The 22,368-nt window shown below is 48.2% G+C and overlaps 1 protein-coding gene and 2 pseudogenes across 5 annotated transcripts; 2 read left to right on the top strand and 1 right to left on the bottom strand.

Moving 5' to 3' along the window:
• The first annotated feature begins 5,049 nt into the window (after positions 1 to 5,049).
• On the top strand, positions 5,050 to 7,121 carry LOC100434006 (keratin, type II cytoskeletal 8-like; annotated as a pseudogene).
• LOC100432875 (HLA class I histocompatibility antigen, alpha chain F) lies at positions 5,575 to 11,806 on the bottom strand. 5 transcript variants are annotated; one of them, XM_009241599.4, is made up of 9 exons: positions 11,634 to 11,753; positions 11,115 to 11,336; positions 10,714 to 10,983; positions 10,193 to 10,468; positions 9,324 to 9,599; positions 9,066 to 9,182; positions 8,598 to 8,630; positions 7,076 to 7,157; positions 5,575 to 6,667 (listed from the first exon to the last, which is right to left on the bottom strand). In XM_009241599.4, the coding sequence occupies exons 2-8, from the start codon at positions 11,176 to 11,178 to the stop codon at positions 7,096 to 7,098; spliced, it is 1,098 nt and encodes a 365-aa protein (XP_009239874.2). In that variant the 5' UTR covers positions 11,179 to 11,336; positions 11,634 to 11,753; the 3' UTR covers positions 5,575 to 6,667; positions 7,076 to 7,095. The 5 variants fall into 5 exon arrangements, with proteins under 5 accessions (XP_009239874.2, XP_063581490.1, XP_063581489.1 ...); XM_054558623.2 differs by lacking the exons at positions 5,575 to 6,667; positions 7,076 to 7,157 and adding an exon at positions 8,037 to 8,238 and having other exon boundaries at positions 11,634 to 11,806; XM_063725420.1 differs by lacking the exons at positions 9,324 to 9,599; positions 11,634 to 11,753 and having other exon boundaries at positions 11,115 to 11,252.
• Positions 11,807 to 13,221: 1,415 nt separating this feature from the next.
• On the top strand, positions 13,222 to 14,046 carry LOC100433269 (small ribosomal subunit protein eS1-like; annotated as a pseudogene).
• Positions 14,047 to 22,368: the final 8,322 nt, after the last annotated feature.

Raw genomic sequence — 22,368 nt, 5'->3', positions numbered from 1 at the left:
TTTTTTTATATCAAGTTTAAGAACTTGTCACATATTCTAGATACAAGTTCTTCATCAAAAATGTGATTTGTGATGAATTGTGAAATATTTTCTCCCAGTCTATGGCTTGTGTTCTCATTTTCTTAATGGTGTCTTTTGGAGCACCAAAGTTTCAAATTTTAACTAAGCCCAATTTATCTTTTCTTTTTTCATTTGTAGATCATGCCTGTGGTATGTTACTTAAGAATCTTTTGCCTAATCACCCAAAGTAAGAACAAGTTTCTCCTATATTTTCTTGTAGAAATTTTATATTTTAAACTCATATATTTTAGCTCTTTAATTTGAGTTGATATTTTATATGGTATGAGATGTCTAAATCCACCTCTTTTTGTTTCTTTTATCAGTTTGCCCACCTGATCAGAGCTAACTACAGCTTCAACTCTTGGGCTCAAGTGATTTTCTTGCCTCAGTCTCCTAAAGCACTGAGATTATAGGCACAAACCACTGAACACTGCCATGTATTTTTACATTTAGTTGTCCAGTTGTGTCTAAACCATTTGTTTAAAAGACTATTATTTCCCCATTGAATTACCTAGGCAATTTTGTTGGATGTCAATTGAAAAAATGTAAGAATGTCTTTCTAGATTCTCACTTCTGTTCATTTATCTCTATGTCTGTCAGTTCTACACTATCTGGATTATTATAGTTTTATATTATATTCCAATTTTTTTCAAATTTATGTTGGCTCTTCTGCATCTTTTGCATTTTCATAAGCATTTTAGAATTATTTTGTCAAGTTTTATAAAATGCCCGCTGGGATTTCGGTAGAGATTGTGTTGAATCCATAGATTGATTTGTGGAGAATTGCCATTTATTATTGAGCTTTCCAACCTGCATCTCTCCATTTGTTTAGACCATTCATTTCTCTCAGTAATGTTTTGTACTTTTCAGTGTACAAACACTGCCCTCTTCCTAAATTTATTCCTATTTCATGATTTTTGTAACTACTGTGAAAAGAAATTCTAGATTTTCATTGCTGGTATAGAGAAATAGAATTGATTTTTGTATATTGGTTTTATATCCTATGGGCTCTTCTGAACTCTTAGTGCTACAGGCTTTTATCTGCCTGTGAATTCTATAGGCAGGATCATGTGAATAGAATTTTATGTTTTCTTTTTTGATCTGAATGACTTTAATTTTTTATTTTTCATTTTTTGCCTTATACAGGCTAGAATCTCTAGTACAATGTTAAATAAAAGTGATGAAAGTGGACATCTTTGCTTCGATCCCCATCTTAGGAGGAAAGTATTCAGTCTTTCATCACTATGCATGATTTTAGCTGTGAGTTTTTCACAGATGTCCTTTATCGTGTGAGGAAGGTCCCTCCATTCCTATTTTGTTTAAAGTTGTGAACATGAATGGTGTTAAGATTTTTGTCAATTGTTTCTTCTGCATCAATTGAGATAATTATATTGCTCTGGTCCTTTATTCTATTAATATGGTGCATTACATTAATTGATTTCCAAATGTTAAGCCAACCTTGTATTCCTGGGATGAATCCCATTGGTCATGGAGTGTAATCCTTTTTATATGGTGGTGTATTCAGTTTGCCAATGTTTGTTAAGGATGTTTGCATTTATATTCATTGGTGATACTGGTCTGTAGTATTCTTTTCTTGTGAGTCTTTGTCTGACTTTGATATTAAGGTAAAGCCAGTTCCACAAATGATTTGGGGCCCCCTCTCTAGGCGGGTGTGGTGGGAGATGTTGTCTGTCTGTGGCAGTGGTGATCTCAGGGTGCAAAGGTTGGGCAGAGGCAGCCTCAGGCTGAAGGGTCTCAAGAAAACCCCTACTCCACATGGAGAATAAGATCCACTGTCGGCTGCCAGGGCAGTGGCCTGAGTGGAATCCCTGCTAGAAATGGGGTAGTAAAGCCTTGCGGTCTCACCACACAGGGGCCCTGGGGTGGAGCTGAGTTTCCAGGGGTTAATGGACCTGGCAGGAGCAGGATGGCCCAAGTGCAGGTCATGGGCCTGGGTGAGTTCAGGGGGTCAGGGGACACCAGGCCTCCTCCAGCATGGGGCTCCTGAGGGTCAGGTCAGGTGCAGACCTGTGGCAGCCACATGTTTCGATGCTGGGCCTGCAAGCCCCAGGGCTTCCTGATGGGCTCTCCAGTTAGGAGCTGCCTGCTCAGGGCTGGGAGGTGAAGAACGTTGAGCTGCAGGTGGAGGGAGTAAATGTTTTGTTTCTTGGAGGGAGCTGCTGATGTTGATGGAGTCAACAGGAGGAGATTGGTGAGGGCTGGGAAAAGCTGGGTGGGAGGGAGAATCAATGTGGACATTATTTTTTTTTCTGAGCGAAGTCATAGTTTGAAATCTGGAAAGCGTGAGGAAGGAGTATTCCTGAGAGGATACAAAGATTTCTTACCCAGACCTAATTTTTCTTCACTGCCCCTGCCTCCCGCAAGCCTCATGAATCCATAGGCCCAGTACCAAAACCAGGTGGTGCCAACAGGCCATGCAGGCACCATGCAGTTGGGCTTGTTTCTGGTCATCTCCTAGGTCCCTGACTTAACTGGGGTAGCATGGACCCTGCAGCCAGATGACCTGGATTCAACCTGCAGCTCTGGTCTCACTGGCACTTTCCCTCCTGGTGGTTCAGTTTCTTCAACTGTGAAATGGACAGTTACTGGCTTACCTCTAGGGTGGGTTTCTCAACAGCAGCTGTATTAACAATTTGGGACAGAGAATCCCTTGTGGAGTGGCCTCTCCTGTGCATTGTGGAAGGTTTGCCAGCAGCACCCCACTCACCCCCTCCCACCAATCCCGACGTGACAACCGAAAATGTCCCAGGATTTTTGGGTCTCCCTTGGGTCTGGAAGCTGCACTTAGACATTTTCGCACCTGACACTTGAGCTCATCTCTGCTTTGGTCCAAATATGGCCTCTCTTTTTTAAAAAAAGTTTTTTTCTTTAAAGATTGTATCCATCTTTTAAATAAATCAATTTTCTTCCTGTATCTCTGCATTCAGCTAATCCTTCCACACCCTTTCTTTAGTATATTTTGAAATGTATCCATTCTACTTCTAGTAATTAGCATATCTGACTTGCATGATACCTGCTATTACCCCATTAGAGCTCTGATTTCTTGAGTACAGGGAATGGAGTGTGTTCCTGATTCTGCTCTGGATGACTTAATTCAATTTATTTTACTTTACTTGTCAGGGATGTTGGTCTTCATCTGTAAAATGTAATTGTGGATGTGGCTTGAATTACTGGGTGGTTTTATTTCTTCATTCAGCTAGTATTTGTTGTGTACCTACTGCACGTCAAATACATGGCATGATATTGTTTCATGGATCACACCACAGCAAATAAGAAACTATATTAAGGACATTATAGCCAGGTGTAGTGGCGTGTGCCTGTAGTCCTAGCTACTTGGGAGGCTGAGGCAGGAGAATTGCTTGAGCCCAGGAGTTTGAGGTTACAGTCAGCTCAGCTATGATCACCATTGCTTTTCAGCCTGGGCAACTAAGCAAGACCCTGTCTCTGAAAAAAAGAAAACAGATATTGTGAGCTGTCTACATGTACTCTATGTCTCAGGAGATTCATGTCCTGTAGTTCTAACTGGCATCTCCTTGTGGTTTTTCACGAATGTTTGGTATTTCTTTTCTATCCCTTTACTTTCAACTTTTCTGTATCTTCTACCGATAGTGTGTCTTTTATAAATAGCCTATGGTTATTTATTTGTTTATTTATTTATTTTTACCCCTGCGCACTATTTATCTTGTAATTGGGGTGTTTGAGTCTGTTATCTTTAATGTCATTGTTGCCCTGGTTGGATTTAAGTCTACCTTGTCATTTGCTGTTTTCTAACATTACATCTCTTTTTGCCCCATTATTTTTCTTTTCTTGCTTTTTTTAGATGAATCAAGTATTTTCATTATTTTAATCTTCTTAGTGTTTTAGTTACCCATTGCCTTATTATTCCCTTAATTATCCAAGAAAGAACAATATTAATCTGTGACTTATTATAACCAATTGGAAACCATAACTTCCCTTTCACATACCTGTGCAGATAGCCCAGGAAAGAATTGGTGCTCTGCATATACACCATGGAATACTATGCAGCCATAAAAAAGGATGAGTTCATGTCCTTTGCAGGGACATGGATGAAGCTGGAAACCATCATTCTCCGCAAAATATCACGAGGACAGAAAACGAAACACCACATGTCCTCACTCATAAGTGTGAGTTGAACAATGAGAACACATGGACACAGGGAGGGGAACATCACACACCAGGGCCTGTTGGGGGGTGGGGATCTGGGGGAGGGATAGCATTAGGAGAAATATCTGATGTAATGACAAGTTGATGGGTGCAGCAAACCAAAATGGCACATGTATACCTATGTAACAAACATGCACATTTTGTACATGTACCCTAGAACTTAAAGCATTAAAAAAAAAATTGGTGCTCTGGCTCTGAGATACAGGGGGCCAGGGGTATGGAAGCAGGAGAGTAATTGGATGATGAAGCTGTAGCTGCAGAGCCATCTGGGCTCCTCACCTGCATTCCTTGTAGACATCTCCTCTAATGAATGCCTGTGATGCCCTCTCCTCAGTATGCTCCTGCCAGAGTCTCCCCATCTCCACTGACAGCAGCTCCACCCTTCTACTCTCATAGTCTAAAACCATGGCTGTCCTTGATTCTTCTTTCTCAGAAAACAGATACAATCCATTAGCAAATGCTATGATGCATCTAGAATCTCATCACTTCTCATTATTTTCACTGGTCACACCCAGGTCAAGGTAACCGATATCTCTATCCTGAAGTGCTACATGCCTTTCCCACTGTTTTCTCTACTGCCTCGCTTGTCCCCCACCTCTCAATTCTGTTCTCAGTAGGGCAGCCAGAGAGAAGCTTTTAAAGAATAAGTCCCACCATGTCCCACTTTTCAAAACTGTACTCTAACTCCCCTTCTCACTCAGAGCAAAAGTGAAAACCCTGCCCACACCCTCCAGGCCTACCTGCTCTGGCCACACCTCTGACCTCATCTCAGTTACTCTCTGTCCAGCCCTTCTGGACTCTTCTCACTTCCCAAAACACAGATACCTTCCTGCCCTAGTGCATTTTCATGGGAGGCTCCCCTGCCTGGAAAGAACTTTCCTAGACATCCTCGTAGATATCTCCTCATGTCCTTCAAATTGTTCTTCAAGACCTAGAAGAAGCTTCTCTGCTCCTTCTTGAATCTCTGTCTGGCTCAGCCCACTTGCCCCCACCATGTCCATTAGGGTGACACAGAAGTGCTACAAGGTATTCCACTCTGGCCCCCAGGCCTTCAGCAGCTGCTCCTACACGAGTGGGCCTGGTGCCCACATCAGCTCCTTGAGCTTCTCCTAAGTGGGCAGCAGTGGCAGCAGCTTTTGGGGTAGCTTGGGCATGGCAAGGGTCTGGGTGGAGGCTGTGGTGGGGCTTGTGGTATGGGGGGCATCACAGCCATCATGGTCAACTAGAGCCTACTGAGGCCCCTTAAGCTGGAGGTGGACCCCAACATTCAGGCCATGTGCTCCCAGGAGAAGGACCAGATCAAGACCCTCAACAACAAATTTTCCTCCTTCATCAACAAGTTACAGTTCCTGGAGCAATAGAACAAAATACTGGAGACCAAATGGAGCCTCCTGAAGCAGAAGATGGCTCAGAGGAAGATGGACTGCGTGATCGAGAGCTACATCAACCTTCAGCAGCAGCTGGACACTACGGGCCAGGAGAAGCTGAAGCTGGAGGCAGAGTTTGGCAACACACAGGGACTGGTGGGAGACTTCAAGAACTAGTACGAGGATGAGATCAATATTGATACAGAGAAGGAGAATGAATTTGTCCTCATCAAGAAGGATGTGGCTGAAGTTTACATGAATGAGGTAAAGCAGGAGTCTCGCCTGGAAGGGCTGAAATGATCAACTTCCTCAGGTGGCTGTATGAAGAGGAGATCATGGAGCTGCATTCTCAGATCTCGGACACATCTGTGGTGCTGTCCATGGACAACAGCCACTTCCTGGACATGGACAGCATCATCGCTGAGGTTAAGGCCCAGCAAGAGGAGATCACCAACTGAAGCTGGGCCAGGGCTGAGAGCCTGCACCAGGTCAAGTATGAAGAACCGCAGGCGCTGGCTGGGAAGCACTGGACAGCTTGCATCACACAAAGACGGAGATCTCAGAGATGACCTGGAACCTCAGCTAGCTCCAGGCTGAGATTGACAGCCTCAAAATCCAGTGGGCCTCCCTGCAGGCCGCCATCACAGATACAGAGCAGCATCAGGAGCTGGCCATTAAGGAAGCCAAGCTATCTGCGCTGGAGGCCACCCAGCAGTGGGTGAAACAGGACATGGTGCGGCAGCTGTGTGAGTACCAGGAGCTGACAAACATCAAGCAGGCCTGGACATTGAGATCGCCACCTACAGGAAGCTGCTGTAGAGCAGGGAGAGCTGGCTGGAATCTGGGATACGGAACATGAGTATCCACACGAAGACCACCAGTGGCTACTCAGGTAGGCTGAGCTTGGCCTACGGGGCCCTCACAAGCCCTGGCCTCAGCTACAGCCTGGGTTCCAGATTTGGCTCTGGCAGGGGCTGCAGCTCCTTCAGCCACACCAGCTCCTCCAAGGCCGTGGTTATGAGGAAAATTGAGACCTGTGATAGAAAGCTGGTGTCCAAGACCTCGAATGTCCTGCCCAAGTGAATGGCCACAGCAGCCACTCCCAGCCTGCCCCCTCCTGTGACTGCCCCAGGGCCTGTAGGGGAGGCTGCTGTGCAGGGGAGCATAGGGAACAGGAGACTCACCTGAGGCTCAGCCCTCGCCCTCAGCCCACCCATGGCAGGAGTTTACTGCCTGGGGTACCCCCACTTGCACATGCCTTCAGCTACAAAGGAAATGTTTTTTTTTTTCTTTTTTCCAAATAAAAGCCACAGTTAGCTCTGCCAACTGTGGAAAAAAAAAAATCTTTCCTTGAAGGTCACATTTGCAACAAGGCCCATGCTGACTGCGTAGTACAACAGCCACCTTCCCTGTCTCCACAGCCCACACTCTGGATCACTCACCTCACAGCACTTGCCACCTTCTAACACAAGCATTTTCCTTCCTTACTCTGCTTATAGTGTATCTTGTGTTTGCCTCTTCTCTCTAGAACATATGCGCCATAAGGCCAGAAATTTTTTTGTTTTTAGTTTAAAGATGTTTTCCAAATGCAAAAACAGTCATATACCTAGCAGACAACAAATGTCAGTTCAATGAATGATCACCGTAGAGCACCTCCCTATCTTTATTAATGTAGCCTCAGGCCAAATGCTGTTTTGTGGCTGCTACAGCTGTTTGTGTCAGCTACAGCACAACACCCTCTCACACTGACATCAGTGCTTTTGTCACCAGTGATGCTTGTGTGCCCTCTCTCCCCTCATTCCTCCTCCCACACCAACCCTCCTGCACAGTGCAGCACACAACCATATTTCTCTCTTCAGGAAAGATAATCTTAGGCTTATAAGTCCAATTTTCCAACTACATATAAATCTAAATTAGACTCCGCTTTACAAATCCATGAGTTTGGATTGGAGCTAGCACTAGGATTACTATAACTCAGGGCAGGAAGAAGAGTACGAGAGCAGAAGAGGAGTTCCAACAGAAAGTTAACTATGATGAGAAACTATGGGACCTCTCCTCTCTGCAAATGTCACAATCTGGTTCCTATAAGAAGGCTGGTGAAAAGATGGAAAATACAATCCAGGAAAGAGCCCTGGAAGGAGGGCAAGTGCTGGACAGATCTGAAAAATTAGTCTCTTGATACCACAGGGACTTCTGTGTGCAGGGACTGCCCTAAATGACATTGGAGTCTCTGTGATCACAGGTCCTGGTGGGACAAGGTTCTACTGAAGGACAAAGGCCACTGTAGCAGCAGAGATGACCTGGCTGAGCAGTGACCACATAAAGCCCACAGTGGCCTGAGCACCCACTGGGCACAGCCCCATCTACTCTCCTCCCCTGCAACAGATCAGCACAGGAAACATAGGCTCTGGAAGGTCCTCAGGTCTTCCATTTATTTTGTCTCTCAAATTTTAGTAATCTCCTCCTCTAATTAACTCATCAACCTCTCATGGCAACAATTTGAAGAAGTAAATTTATACTCAGATTCTAATTTTAATAGGAAGTCACGAAAGGGAGGCATGAACAAATCTTGCTTCTCAGTCCCACACAAGGAAGCTGTCTCACACTATAGAGAAAATATTCATGAACAAATTCATATCAGTCACAGTGAGAGGTAACACCCTAAATAGCCCATTTCATGCTCAAGACATCCAAGTCAAAGAAACCCCATAGCACAGCTGAGTCCCCTTTGTTCCCCCCAACACCCCACTCACATCAGGGCCCCTGCCCTGGAGTGTCACCTTTATTAGCTGTGAGAGACACCCCAGAGCCCTGGGCACTGTCAATGATTGGGGTAGAACAAAAATAGGACCTGGTCAGAGCCCACAGATGTGGCTAGAGGAACTGTGGGGTAGGTGAGCTCCCTCAAAGGCTCCTGACCACAATATGCAAACAATCTCAGGGATCAGCCTCCTGCATACTTACTTGCAGCCTGAGAGTAGCTCCCTCTGTTTCTATCTGTGGGAAGAAAATGTCCTGTGAGAGGCCGGAAAGGAGGCAGGGCCATAAGGTCCTAGAGCAACCCCCTAGTCTTTGATCCCAGAGAAGTTTCCAGAAAAGTGTAACTGCAGATCCAGGGCAGGATCAAGAAATATGAAGAAAGCAGGAGGTCCGCCCTCCTGAGGTCTGTCATCAGCAGGGACCTTCCCCTGTGATTTGTGACTGCTGGGATCAGGTCCCATCACCACCATAATCACTGAAGTGAAGAATCTGTCCTTCATTGTCACAGGTGCTTTACAAATGAGTAGGTGCTGGCACACAGGGCCCAGGCTGGGTAGGCCCATAAGTGTGGATGGTGCTTCCCAGTAATGAGGCAGGGCACACTTCTACCTGGGGCTTGAATCCCCCAGTGGGACAAGAAAACTCAGACTCCACTCCTCACCCCTTCCCTACCTGAGCTCTTCTTCCTCCACATTACAGCAGCGACCACAGCTCCAGTGACCACAGCTCCAAGGACAACAAGGCCAGCAACGATGCCCACGATGGGGATGGTGGGCTGGGGAGACTGCTCTGGGAAAGGAAGGGAATGTGAGTGGCCCTGATCTCCAGGCCTCAGCCCTGACCCTGCTGAAGGGCTCCAGAAGGGCTCCTGCTTTCCCTGAGAAAAGACGTGACCCCTCATTCCCCTCCTTACCCCATCTCACTCCTTACCCCATCTCAGGGTGAGGGGCTCGGGCAGCCCCTTGTGCTGCACATGGCAGGTGTATCTCTGTTCCTCTCCAGAAGGCACCACCACAGCGGCCCACTTCTGGAAGGTTCCATCCCCTGTAGGCCTGGTCTCCACAAGCTCTGTGTCCTGGGTCTGTTCCTCCCCATCCCGCTGCCAGGTGAGCGTGATCTCGGCAGGGTAGAAGCCCAGGGCCCAGCACCTCAGGGTGGCCTCATGGTCAGAGATGGGGTGGTGGGCAATGTGTGCCTTTGGGGGATCTGATAAGAGTCAGAAAATTCAGGCACTTTGCACTCCTCATGGGAAACCCCAGCAGCACCCATGTGACCAACCTGAGAATGGACAGGACACCTGGGGTGGGGAAGGGAGCACAGAACCCAGACACAAGCCTGATCATAGGCACCTGGGAAAATCTCCTATTCCTTGGAAAGTTCGAGTCTCTGACGGGGCAGCAGGGACTTCTGGCCCTGACCTAAGTGGAGGCCGAGGGACTCAGAAGAGCTGGAATCAGAGCCCCAAACACATTGAGTGTGAGGCAGAGAACAAAACTTGAGAGGAAAAGTCACGGGGCCCAAGGCTGTTGGAGGGCTCAAAGGGGACCGCGGATCGGTATTCCAGGGGCTGTCTTCCCTCCAGTCCCTCAGAGATTTCATCCCTTAATTGTCCCAGAGAGCAGGGCGGACTCTCACAGTCACTCTCTGGTACAAGATCTGGAAAGCCAGGAAGATTCTTCCTACTCAGGACCAGAGGGAGGGCGATATTCTAGCACTGGGCCCACTTTCCTCCCCACCTTGTGCGAGGCCATCCCAAGAGATCTACAGGAGATGGGGAAGGCGCCCATGGCCCCTGGTACCTGCGCGCTGTAGCGTCTCCTTCCCGTTCTCCAGGTATCTGCGGAGCAACTCTAGGCACTCGCCCTCCAGGTAGATCCTGAACTCCTCTGCATATTCCTCTGCCTCATAGAAGCGCTGGGTGATCTGAGCCACGGTGTCCGCCGCGGTCCAGGAGCGCAGGTCCTCGTTCAGGGAGATGTAATCCTTGCCGTCGTACGCGTGCTGGTGATACCCGCGGAGGAGGCGTCCGTCGGGCCCCATGTCGCAGCCATTCATTCCCTGGAGGGTGTGAGATCCTAGCCGGGTCCCCGCAGTCAGCCCCGCCCAGCTAGCCCCGCCCCCTCCCCGCCCAACCGCGGGGATTTTGGCCTAAACTGAAAATGAACCTGGGTAAAGGCGCCTGCGACTCTCCCGGGTGGAGGGTCTGGGTGGGTCCCGCGGCCTCGGGGTGGAATTCGGACCCGGGGACTCTGGGGCACCCGGGCGGTCCGTGGCGGGTGGGGAGTGGTCGTGACCTGCGTCCCCGGCCGGGGTCACTCACCGGCCTCGCTCTGGTTGTAGCGGCGGAGCAGGTTCTTCAGGGCCACTCGGTCAGTCTGTGCGTTGGCCTTGGCGTACCCTGTGGTCCACTCCCAATACTGCGGCCCCTCTTGCTCCACCCACGGCGCCCGCGGCTCCATCCTCGGAATCGCCGCGTCGCTGTCAAACCGCAGGAACTGCGTGTCGTCCACGTACTCCACGGCGATGTACCGGGGCTCCCCGCGGCCGGGCCGCGACACAGCGGTGCTGAAATACCTCAAGGAGTGGGAGCCTGGGGGCGAGGAGGGGCTGAGACTAGCCCGACCCTCCTCCGGGCGCGGCTCCCCGAGTCCTGCGCCCCCCGCCAGGCTGGTCCCTCACTCCTCCTTGTAGAGGCCGTTTCTCTCTCGACCCCGCACTCACCCGCCCAGGTCTCGGTCAGGGCCAGGGCCCCTGAGAGCAGCAGGAGGAGGGTTCGGGGCGCCATGACCCGAACCTCCGCGTCTGGGAAGAATCTGAGTACCGGGGGGTGCGTGGGGACTTTAGAACCGGGAATTGCGACGACACAGATTGGCTTCTCTAGAAACCCGACACCCAGTGGGAGTGAGAAATCGGGCCGCGTCGTGAGTATCCAGGAAGAAGGACCTGACACGGGTTGGGAGAGAAAGAGAAACTGGGGAGATGGGGAATTCTCAATACTGAGCCTCCCCACCCCAGATACCGCCTCGGGGCCTGAGCCCTTGAGAGCCACTCCTGGGGCCCTGGGACTTTGCTCTCCCCCTCCCCCTCCTGTGCAGGGTGTGTCTCGATGTCTCCCTGAGTCTTCTCCCAGGGGCTGAGAAACCAGGGAGAAACCGTCGGCATGGACCCAGTCCAACTCCCTTCAGTTTTCATTCCGAAATCCCCGTCCCTTGACTGAACTTTCTCCCTCCCACTCCATACCTGGACTCCCCGGACTCTTTTGGAAGAAAATTGACCCCAAGGAGCTTGGTGCCAGACAATGAACTTGTCCTGAGAATGAAGGTGTAGAGACAGTTTCTTCTTCTTCTCCTTCTTGTTCCTCTTCTTCCTCTTCTCCTTCTCCTCCTCCTCCTCCTTCTCCTCCTTCTTCTCCTTCTTCCCTCCTCTTCCTCCTCCCCCTTCTTCTTCTTCCCTCCTCTTCCTCCTTCCCCTCCTCCTCCTCCTTCTCCTTCTTCTCTGGAAAAGTTGTACCTGAGCATATGAAATAGGACAGAGACCAGTTTCTTTTTTATTAGCTGCAGTGAGTAGTAGAATCTTGGTAACCCCTGAATTATCAGGAATCTTTTTTTCTTTTCTTTTCTTTTCTTTTTTTTTTTTTTTTGAGACAGAGTCTCGCTCTGTCGCCCAGGCTGGAGTGCAGTGGCGCTATCTCGGCTCACTGCAAGCTTCACCTCCTGGGTTCACGCCATTCTCCTGCCTCAGCCTCCCGAGTAGCTGGGACTACAGGTGCCTGCCATGACGCCCGGCTAATTTTTTTGTATTTTTAGTAGATACGGGGTTTCACTGTGTTAGCCAAGATGGTCTCGATCTCCTGACCTCTTGATCCTCCCGCCTCGGCCTCCCAAAGTGCTGGGATTACAGGCGTGAGCCACCGCGTCCGACCAATCAGGAATCTTATGTGTAAAAAATGTTATTTTGGCCCCTTGATATATAAATGTGTCTAAATGCATTACAACTGACAACTTGCAGAGCTCCTAAGTTTTGCTTTCCCAGACTATGTATCTGTGACTCTTGTTGTATTCTAAAATGACCTTCATTCCATAGCCCTGAGTTTCTGTGTGAGTCCAGGACATCTCCTGACAATACGAAGTAGCGCAATGTGTTATTGTATATTGCAACCAGGAGCCAGTACATTCATTCACCTCAAAGTTGCAAGTGTTCAATGCAGTCACAATGTCCCTCACCACTGCTCATGCACTTCCTGTTTTTAGGACATATCTGCATGTAAGTGGTGTGCATATTTTATTGGAGCACTCAGTATTTTTTTAAACCTGAATAAAAGCAGAAAAAGCAATTAATTTTTAGGCAGTCCCACATACGGTGTTAAAGGCCAAATGCAAGGAACACCCTGCTAAGCTCTGTAGATGCATGTATTAAAAATTTATAAAACAATGTGCTTAAAGCTACGAATTCTGCTGCTTTCAAATTCTGTCCCTCTGCTCCTTCTCCACGCCTCCTGCTTCTCCAGCCCTTCCCTCCGTCCCTCTTATCCCTCAGGCCCTCCTCTTCCCTTAGTCCCCACCACCCTGTCACTCCTTAGTAGTGGCTCTAGCACTGTTCCATTACCTGCCACCTGAGTGTTCACTCCACAGTGGTCCTGCTACTGTGAGTCAGAGTGTATCATTTCTTCACCTAAAACACTCCAGTGGCTCCACTTCAGTCTTGTGAAGCCTCTAGAATGTCAGGCACTTGAGCATATGAGGGCATACCTGGTTCAGCGTAGGCACTAAATTAATTTTTGTTGACTGGTTGAATGAAATATGATTGTATAAAAATTTAATCGCTTTTGGCTCTCTGACCAGCACCATGGCGGTTGGCAAGAACAAGCGCCTTACCAAAGGCGGCAAAAAAGGAGCCAAGAAGAAAGCAGTTGATCCATTTTCTAAGAAAGATTGATGTGATGTGAAAGCACCCGCTATGTTCAATATAAGAAATATGGAAAGACGCTCGTCACCAGGACCCAAGGAACCAAAATTGCATCTGACGGTCTCAAGGGTCGTGTGTTTGAAGTGAGTCTTGCTGATTTGCAGAATGATGAAGTTGCATTTAGAAAATTCAAGTTGATTACTGAAGATGTTCATGGTAAAAACTGCCTGACTAACTTCCATGGCATGGATCTTACCCGTGATAAAATGTGTTCCATGGTCAAAAAATGGCAGACAATGATTGAAGCTCATGTTGATGTCAAGACTACCGATGGTTATTTGCTTCGTCTGTTCTGTGTTGGTTTTACTAAAAAACGCAACAATCAGATACGGAAGACCTCTTATGCTCAGCACCAACAGGTCCACCAAATCCGGAAGAAGATGATGGAAATCATGACCCGAGAGGTGCAGACCAATGACTTGAAAGAAGTGGTCAATAAATTGATTCCAGACAGCATTGGAAAAAACATAGAAAAGGCTTGCCAATCTATTTATCCTCTCCATGATGTCTTCGTTAGAAAAATAAAAATGTTGAAGAAGCCCAAGTTTGAATTGGGAAAGCTCATGGAGCTTCATGGTGAAGGCAGTAGTTCTGGAAAACCACTGGGGACGAGACAGGTGCTAAAGTTGAACGAGCTGATGGATATGGACCACCAGTCCAAGAATCTGTTTAAAGTTCAGACTTCAAATAGTAGCAAATAAAAAGTGCTATTTGTGAAAAAAAAAAAAATTAATCGCATCATGGAATATTATAAAATGAAAAATACTGGAAAAAAGGAAATATTTTATTTTAGCTCCCCGTCCCCCTCCCCCTCCCCCTCCCCCTCTCCCTTCTTTCTTCTTTCTTCTTTCTTCTTTCTTCTTTCTTCTTTCTTCTTTCTGTCTCCCTCTCCTTCTTTCTTCGGTCTCCCTCTGTTGCCGAGGCTGGACTGTACTGCCCTGATCTCAGCTTGCTGCAACCTCCCTGCCTCAGGCTCCTGTGATTCTCCTGCCTCGGCCTGCCCAGTGCCTGGGATGGCAGGCGCGCGCCACCACGCCTGACTGGTTTTTGTATTTTTGGTGGAGACGGGGCTTCGCCGTGTTGACCGGGCTGGTCTCCAGCTCCTGGCCTCAAGTGATCTGCCCGCCTCGGCCTCCCGAGGTGCTGGGATTGCAGACGGAGTCTCGGTCACTCAATGCTCAATGTTGCCGAGGCTGGAGCGCAGTGGCGTGATCTCGGCTCACTACAACCTCCACCTCCCAGCCGCCTGCCTTGGCCTCCCAAAGTGCTAAGATTACAGCCTCTGCCCGGCCGCCACCCCGTCTAGGAAGTGAGGATCGTCTCTGCCTGGCCGCCCATCGTCTGGGATGTGAGGAGCCCCTAGGCCCAGCCACCGCGTCTGGGAGGTGAGGAGCGCCTCTGCCCGGCCGCCATCCCATCTGGGAGGAAGTGAGGAGCGCCTCTGCCCGGCCGCCCCGTCTGGGAGGTGAGGAGCGCCTCTGCCCGGTCGCCCATTGTCTGGGAAGTGAGGAGGGCCTCTGCCCGGCCGCCACCCAGTCTGGGAGGAAGTGAGGAGCGCCTCTGCCCGGCCTCCCCGTCTGGGAAGTGAGGAGCGCCTCTACCCAGCCGCCCCGTCTGGGAAGTGAGGAGCGCCTCTTCCCGGCCGCCCCGTCTGGGAGGTGAAGAGCGCCTCTGCCCGGCCGCCCATCGTCTGGGAGGTGAGGAGCGCCTCTGCCCCGGCCGCTCATCGTCTGGGAGGTGAGGAGCGCGTCTGCCCGGCCACCCCGTCTGGGAGGTGAGGAGCGCCTCTGCCTGGCCGCCACCCAGTCTGGGAGGTGAGGAGCGCCTCTGCCTGGCCGCCACCCAGTCTGGGAGGTGAGGAGCGCCTCTGCCTGGCCGCTCCGTCTGGGAAGTGAGAAGCACCTCTGCCCGGCGGCCCATCGTCTGGGAAGTGAGGAGCGCCTCTGCCCGGCCGCCCCTTCTGAGAGGTGTACCCAACAGCTCCGAAGAGACAGCGACCATCGAGAACGGGCCCTGATGACGATGGTGGTTTTGTTGAAAAGAAAAGGGGGAAATGTGGGGAAAAGAAAGAGAGATCAGATTGTTACTGTGTCTGTGTAGAAAGAAGTAGGCATAGGAGACTCCGTTTTGTTCTGTACTAGGAGAAATTCTTCTGCCTTGGGATGCTGTTGATCTAAGGCCTTGCCCCCAGCCCCATGCTCTCTGAAACATGTGCTGTGCCAACTCAGGGTTAAATGGATTAAGGGCGGTGCAAGACGTGCTTTGTTAAACAGATGCTTGAAGGCAGCATGCTTCAAGCTGCCTTCACCACTCCCTAATCTCAAGGACCCAGGGACACAAACACTGCGGAAGGCCGCAGGGACCTCTGCCTAGGAAAACCAGAGACCTTTGTTCATGTGTTTATCTCCTGACCTTCTCTCCACTATTATCCTATGACCCTGCCACATCCCCCTCTCCGAGAAACACCCAAGAATGATCAATAAATACTTAAAAAAAAAAAAAAAAAAAAAAAAAAGACTCACCCTGGGACTCAATATCATTTTTTATTCAGCCAGGATGAAGTCAGTTGTAGAGGTTTCCCTTTGGCTTTCAGACAATGAGAGCCCTTATTCCAGAGACTTGGGACCCAATGTGGGGGTTACTCCAGCTGCCAGTGCATCAATGCCAATTACACACTTGGGGAATGGGGAGATAAACAGGGCTGGGTCTGTGGGCCCAGTAGTCCCCTTGTGATGTGTCCAGGTTTATTCCCGGCTTCTGTAAGCCCCACTGTGATGGGGACATGATGGTGCTGTAGGCCTATAGACATCAATATCAGCTCACACCCAATGTCAACACTCCCCCAAATTCTGCCTGTTTCCCTTTCCCAGTGTACAGTCCCCAGAGTAAATGACTGAAGGCTCCTTTGCAGAAAGACAGAGGGAATTGTTCCAGCATATACTTGCCATGAGGTTCCAGAGTCCTTCCTCCTGGGATAGGGACTCCTTCTCTGTAACTGGGATCTGAATCTGGAACTTGGTTGAAGTTTAGCAATTGAGAATGGGATCATGACTTTGTATTGAGTTAAACACCCTCAGCCTCCCGCTCATCAATTCTTGCTTTCTTATCATAGATATCAAGCAGTGCCCTTGTTGGCTGCCTGTCTGTTCTGACACCACCCTCTATTAACCTTCCCCACAATTCCCTGCAGATCAAGCTGCCTCAGCTGCTCCTCTGAGATTGTCATGGTAACCGTGCCCTCTGGCTTTTGCAGGTCACTGTCAGCATTTGGTTCTCTATCTTTTCAGGGCCACACTTTCCCCAGGAATATCAATGAGCCCAACTATAGGACCTCTTTCCTGCCATCACACCCAGCCTGCAGAGGACAGCACCCCGACGCTTCTTAGCAATGCAGGTCCCTCTCACCAGCACGTTCCTGAGGCTCTGGTGGAAGGTGTGCCCTATGGGTCCTCTGCGGAGCATGGCCCTAGTGGGCCTTCTGGTCTCACATGATGTCTCCATCCCACACACCCACTTCCCTCAGCCTCATTATCCATCCTCTACATGTTCCAGGGCAACTAAGTCATGTCTAACTTACTGAGAGTTGGACATCATTTTTTCCAGTCTACATGGGTCCACCCCAGCAGTGGGTTTGCCCCATGCCCTGAGGTCCTTGATAAACCCATACCCTGAGAAAGTGCTCCCAAGCCAAAGGTGTTTTTTATTTATCTAGCTTGATTCTGGCCCTTTGATCAAACACCCTCAAATTCCAATCCCAGAACTGCTCCTCAGGCTCCTACAGGGACATAACAGCTAGTTCCTGCAAATCTCCTGAGTGGAATTCCCACTGCATCATAGGGGTGAGGCTTCTGCAGCATCTTCCAGTGTAGGAAGTGGGGACCATTACTAGAGAAGGGCGAGCCTCCTCTGCATGCCCAGAGCGTTCTAAAGGGCACCCATAGGATAACCCTGTTCCAGTTTGCAGAATCTTAGGTTTCCCCACCAAGGCCTTGACTTTCCCACAGCAGGCCTGCCTCTGATGAGTGTCCAAACATCTCTGTAGTACTGTGACTTTCACAATGATGTCATCAGCTATCATTCCACTCTGCAAGGGGAGACGGGCAGGTGCCCCTCCTTGGTCTGTCTCCACCAGGCCCTATGAGGGTGGGTGGAGGCTCTCTCCAGGACCTCGTCTGGCCCCACCCCAGCATGTCTCCAGGTTCCTCTCAGCCCTGGTTCCTTTTGGCCCTGCAGTCACAATGGGCAACACTGTGACGCACCCTGTCCTATGTCACAGTGTCGTCCACTCAGGCTCTCATTGCCCCTAGGCCACTTGCCAGCCAAGGGACGTGGCCACATTTTGTGCCTTCTGCACCTCAGCCTTGCTTTCCAGTGCAGGTGATGATGGCACCTATGCAGAACAAATGTTATCTGCTATCTTCATCAAGTTTAGTCATCCAATTTTCCAACCCTCAATGGGCAAGGAAGAGTGTGGTTTCCACCAGAAGGCAGGATGTCAGCAGTCACAGGGGCAACCAACAGGCAAAGCCACCAGAAAATAGACCCCACAGGAAGCACAGGTGTCCAGTGGAGATGGGAACCCTGCAGATTTGACTGTCTTTAAGCACATTAGAGAGATTACCATTACTAACAACTTAGCCACAAAAGTTTATTAGCTATTTTCAAAAAGCATAAAATTATGTAATATAATTTTTTTAAAATTTCCATCAATACAAAACTAATCTGGGCACTGCAACTTCCAGCAGGCAACTGGGACAGGCGGCATCATCAGGAAGGCAAGCTCTGCCGTGCCCCATGTGTCAGTGCCCCAGATGGCGGCAGCCTCCCCAGAAGCACCTTGTATCTCACTTGCACAAGGCCAGGGTCCCAGCTCCCCATACACCTTCTCCTGCTTTTTCTTTTCTGTCCTTTCATTTTTTGATAAACCACCTGCAAAAAGGAAAAACCACTCTGAGGACAAGAAACATCTCAATAAGAAATATATGGTTGCCAGAGGGTAAAAAACCCTGTTCATTCACTTTGAAAAGCTCAGGTATTTCCGTTAAAGTCTCTCCTTTTACTTTAGGATGCTGACTCCGGCGTCCATCTCAACCTGGGCATTGTGCCACCACCTTCAAGAAGAGAAAAACTAAGTAGTGCTTTGCGAAGGGGCAGCAGCATTTCTCATTTCTGCCCATGTCAGGCACACAGCCATGCAGATGAGCAGGTGGGGGACACAGGTGAGGCCCCCGACCTGCTCTCTTCCCACAGTACATTCTTGAGTCTTTTTAAACAGTTGTGAAAATGCCACAGATGCAAGCACCTGTGGGCCACTCCCATGGGGACCGTTGCACGAGGCAGTGCCACTCATTCACAGAACCTCCTACCATGGGCTATGCTTAGTGACCCGAGGCCAAGCTGAGGAGGACGCCAGCCAGAGCGTGCCATCCTCAGGGGCATGCTGCCAGCAGGGGCAAAGTTATCCCTAGCAACAAGATACAGAAAGAAAGAAAAAAGGAAGGAAATGTAGCCGATGGGCCGGTTCAGGTTCTTGACTTTGCCATACAAAAGAATTTGAGAGCAAGTCCAAAGTAAAAGTCAGAAAGAGAATTTATTGCAAAGTGAAAGTACACTCTGACAGCTGATCAGAGCAGCTGCTCAAAAGTGAGACAGTACCCTCCCCTCACGGGAGTCTTACATGATTATTCATGAATAGGTGGGAAGAGGTATTGTTTTAAGCATGTTCTGTGGTGTTTTGGACATGCATGCACTGTGGTTGTACATACCAGCACACACATCTTATGTCTCATTAGCATCTTAACTTCCCACTCAGAGGTGTGTTTGCTACTATTATAATGAGCATAGGTCAGCCCAAGGACGCTAATCATGGGTTTCTGTGCTTCCTCAGATGTGGGGATATTTCCCTTGGCTCTTCTACCTCTTTGCTGCAGGATGTTCTAACCACAAGCCCAGGATATGGTTTGTGCACTGTCGAACAGCTTGTTCTCTCCATCAACTGGAGAAGTCTCTTGTTTTCTTTCAAGGGAGGCTGTGAACAACCTATCTCACTTACCTCAGAAGGACAGTACAGCAGTAGCCACCATGACCAAGAAAGATGATTCCAGAAGTGCAGGACAACTCCCCACTCAGATGCTGTGGCCGTTCAGTTACACACCAAGAGGGGAGTCCAGTGGGCTCTCAGGGTGCTCGCTACCCTCATCTGGGGGCCTGGAGGACATCAAGTCCTGAGAATGCCACATTCTAGTGAGTAGAATGAACTGACAGATACACAGCAAAGCTCCACATACTTTTCCTTCTCTTTGTGCCTGCAGTGTTCTTCATCAGTGTCCTCTCGCTTTTCAGCTACTACTGTTGGATGGCTGGAAAAAATAGAACAATAGTAAAAATTGGGGAAAAGTCTTTGGTGATGAAGAGAAATATTGGCTACTTCCAGTATTTTCTAGCTTTGGCTATGGTTGCAGTTTTCCAGCTCACCTTGTGGGGATGAATTCAGAAAACTCTTACGTTACAAATCGAAATGAACATGCCAGAAGTATTGGCTCAAATCAACCTTGTCCTATTAAGCCACTTAGTGAATCAAAAGACCGCTTGTTGGACTGTTAATCTCAGTGGACAGAGAAAGGAGCTGAAGAAGGTGTTGTCAGATCAGGAACAAATAAGTACAGAGGCAATAGAAAATGGAAGGCCACTTGTTCATAACCATTTGAATAAGGGCAAGGTGTATGGAAATACATTATGAACTGATATTTTCAGTTTTGTTTGCAAGAAAATGATTAATGGGGTGAAATAATTGAAGTATCACAGAAGATACATTAAAAAAAAAAGCCTTTGTACAGTTTGCTAGAGCCACAGAAGCCCTACTCCGGAGCAGAACGATGCCTGAATCTTCAGGGTCCATTTGTGCCGCATTCACTAGCAACCACAAACATGACTTAATTTTACTTTGGAAATAATGCTTACCTATTGTGGGATGCTGTAATATGAACCAGCATTACATGTTAACATGGCACATGGAATTTTGAGTGTCTAAGTTACATTTTTAGAGTTGTTTCTTAGTAGCCATGTGAGTTTCCACTCCAAAAACACAAGCTAAAAACTTGTTTTGAGTGAAGGACATTTAGGGCAAATGGTGGCTGAAAGTGAATAAGATCCCAATTACTCTTGCTAGTACTGTATAAGGAAAAGAAAATAACTGCTTTTCTTGTTGGGTGTTTGCTAATTTATAATTACTGTTTTATGCTTTTCAACATTTTTAATAAAGTTTTTTTTATTGTTGGCTATAAATGTTTTAAAAGGATTCTCTTCATCTAGAATCACTCTAGGTACCAAAATCTGTATTATTCTGGATTCATCAGAGAAACAGAACCAATAATGTGTGTGTGTGTGTGTGTGTGTGTGTGTGTGTGTTTTATTTGTGTTATGAAACTGACTCATGCAATTATTAGGGTGGCAAGTATGAAATCTGTAGGATAAGCCAGCACGCTGAAAATGCAGACAGAAGTTGATATTGTAGTCTTAAGACAGAATTTCTTCCTTTCTGGGAAACTGCAGTTTCTGCCCTTAAAGCCTTCTACTGATTGGATGAGGCCCATCTACATTATTGAGGGTAATTTCCTTTTTGTAAAGTCAACTGATTGTAAATGTTAACCACATGTACTAAATATCTTCACAGCAACATCTAGATTAGGTTTTGATTAAATGACTGGGTGCTATGTCCTAGCCAAGTTCATTGGCATTGACTCTGGGTCAAGGCACCGTGCCTCCCTCCCATTGAGTTTTCCATCATCTACATGAGACCTAGATGACTACTTTGATATCTACTGAAGGCCACAGCCTTGTCAAAGCCAGCCCCAGCTGAAATGTGCTCACCTGCATTCCCACACAATTTTACATACAATTCAGGGGTGGTTATGTGACCCATGAAGACCAAGGGTCTGTGGTCCTGTGACACTTTCTCTCAGAGGGTGAAAAAGGAGTTCCTTGGGGCAGCAACTCCCCAGGGGTCTCCTGCCTGCCTCTCCTCCCCTCTCAGCCCCAATCCTCTTTCCTGCTGTTGATCATCATGCAGTTTTAAAATCCCTACTCCCTGCACCACCAAGGTTGGGCTCCAGGACCTGCCTGTTGGGAACCTGCGGTTGGGAGAAAGTATGAAGTGACCCACCTGAATTTAGGGAAGTGAGGAATTTGGAGATATCTAAAAACATTTTGTCCCTGTGGTTTTACTTCAAATTATCTATTTTTATTGGAGATTTGTTTGAAATTATAACCAGTATCTCATGATTCTTCAGCATGTGCCATGCCCCCTGGTAACACTGGTTCTTATTTTTTTAAACTTGTACAAATATTTTAAGCAAACACAAAAGTAGAGAGAAGAGTACAGCGACCTTCACTGTACCCTTCACTCAGTCACACCCACTCTTGATTTATCTACATCCTCAACCATAACCCAACACCAGGTTATTTTCAACTAAACCCTAGACAATATATTATTTTACATGTTAGCAATTTTCTTTTGAAGATGCCAATGTTCAGCTTCTTTAAAAAGAGAAACAGAGAGGGGTGGGAGAAGGATTGAACTGACAAAATGTATTTTCAAATGCAGTTAAGGCAGAGGACAATCCAGGAACCCTCGTGTCCCATTTTAACTGAATGCTCAGCACCTCTTAGATTCTCAAGAAAAGAAAGCAGCAGCCCAGAGCCAAGGATCCCAGGGAGGCACATCATGGTTTGATTTTGTGGCTGTTTTCAGGGCAGTATCTGTCATTTCTGAATGGTTACACTGGACATTTCTATTCCCACCCTTGCAATGGGACTCCCCAGCTCAGAGAAAGGGAAATTATCACCCATGCTCATTATACCTTTAATGCCTGCATCCATTCCCTTGGTCCTGACTTTCCGGTTGGAGGAGGGGGAGGAAAAGCAGAGGCACAAAATTGAAATGTCTTCTCTGCCATCTGCTGGGGATTTGCTTGAATAACAGAAAAGGCCTACATAAAAGATATGAAGGCAG

Source organism: Pongo abelii, chromosome 5 (assembly GCF_028885655.2).
Source record: "Pongo abelii isolate AG06213 chromosome 5, NHGRI_mPonAbe1-v2.0_pri, whole genome shotgun sequence".
Lineage (NCBI taxonomy): Eukaryota > Metazoa > Chordata > Mammalia > Primates > Hominidae > Pongo > Pongo abelii.
Note: the sequence above shows the minus strand (reverse complement) of the source record. Positions and strands in the feature narration are given on the sequence as shown.

Coding starts and splice junctions, on each gene's coding strand:
- LOC100432875 (XM_009241599.4), bottom strand. CDS start 11,178: ATGGCGCCCCGAACCCTCCTCCTGCTGCTCTCAGGGGCCCTGGCCCTG. Junction 10,984..11,114: donor CCTGACCGAGACCTGGGCGG/GTGAGTGCGGGG, acceptor CCTCGCCCCCAG/GCTCCCACTCCTTGAGGTAT. Junction 9,183..9,323: donor GCCCCTCACCCTGAGATGGG/GTAAGGAGTGAG, acceptor TTCCTTTCCCAG/AGCAGTCTCCCCAGCCCACC.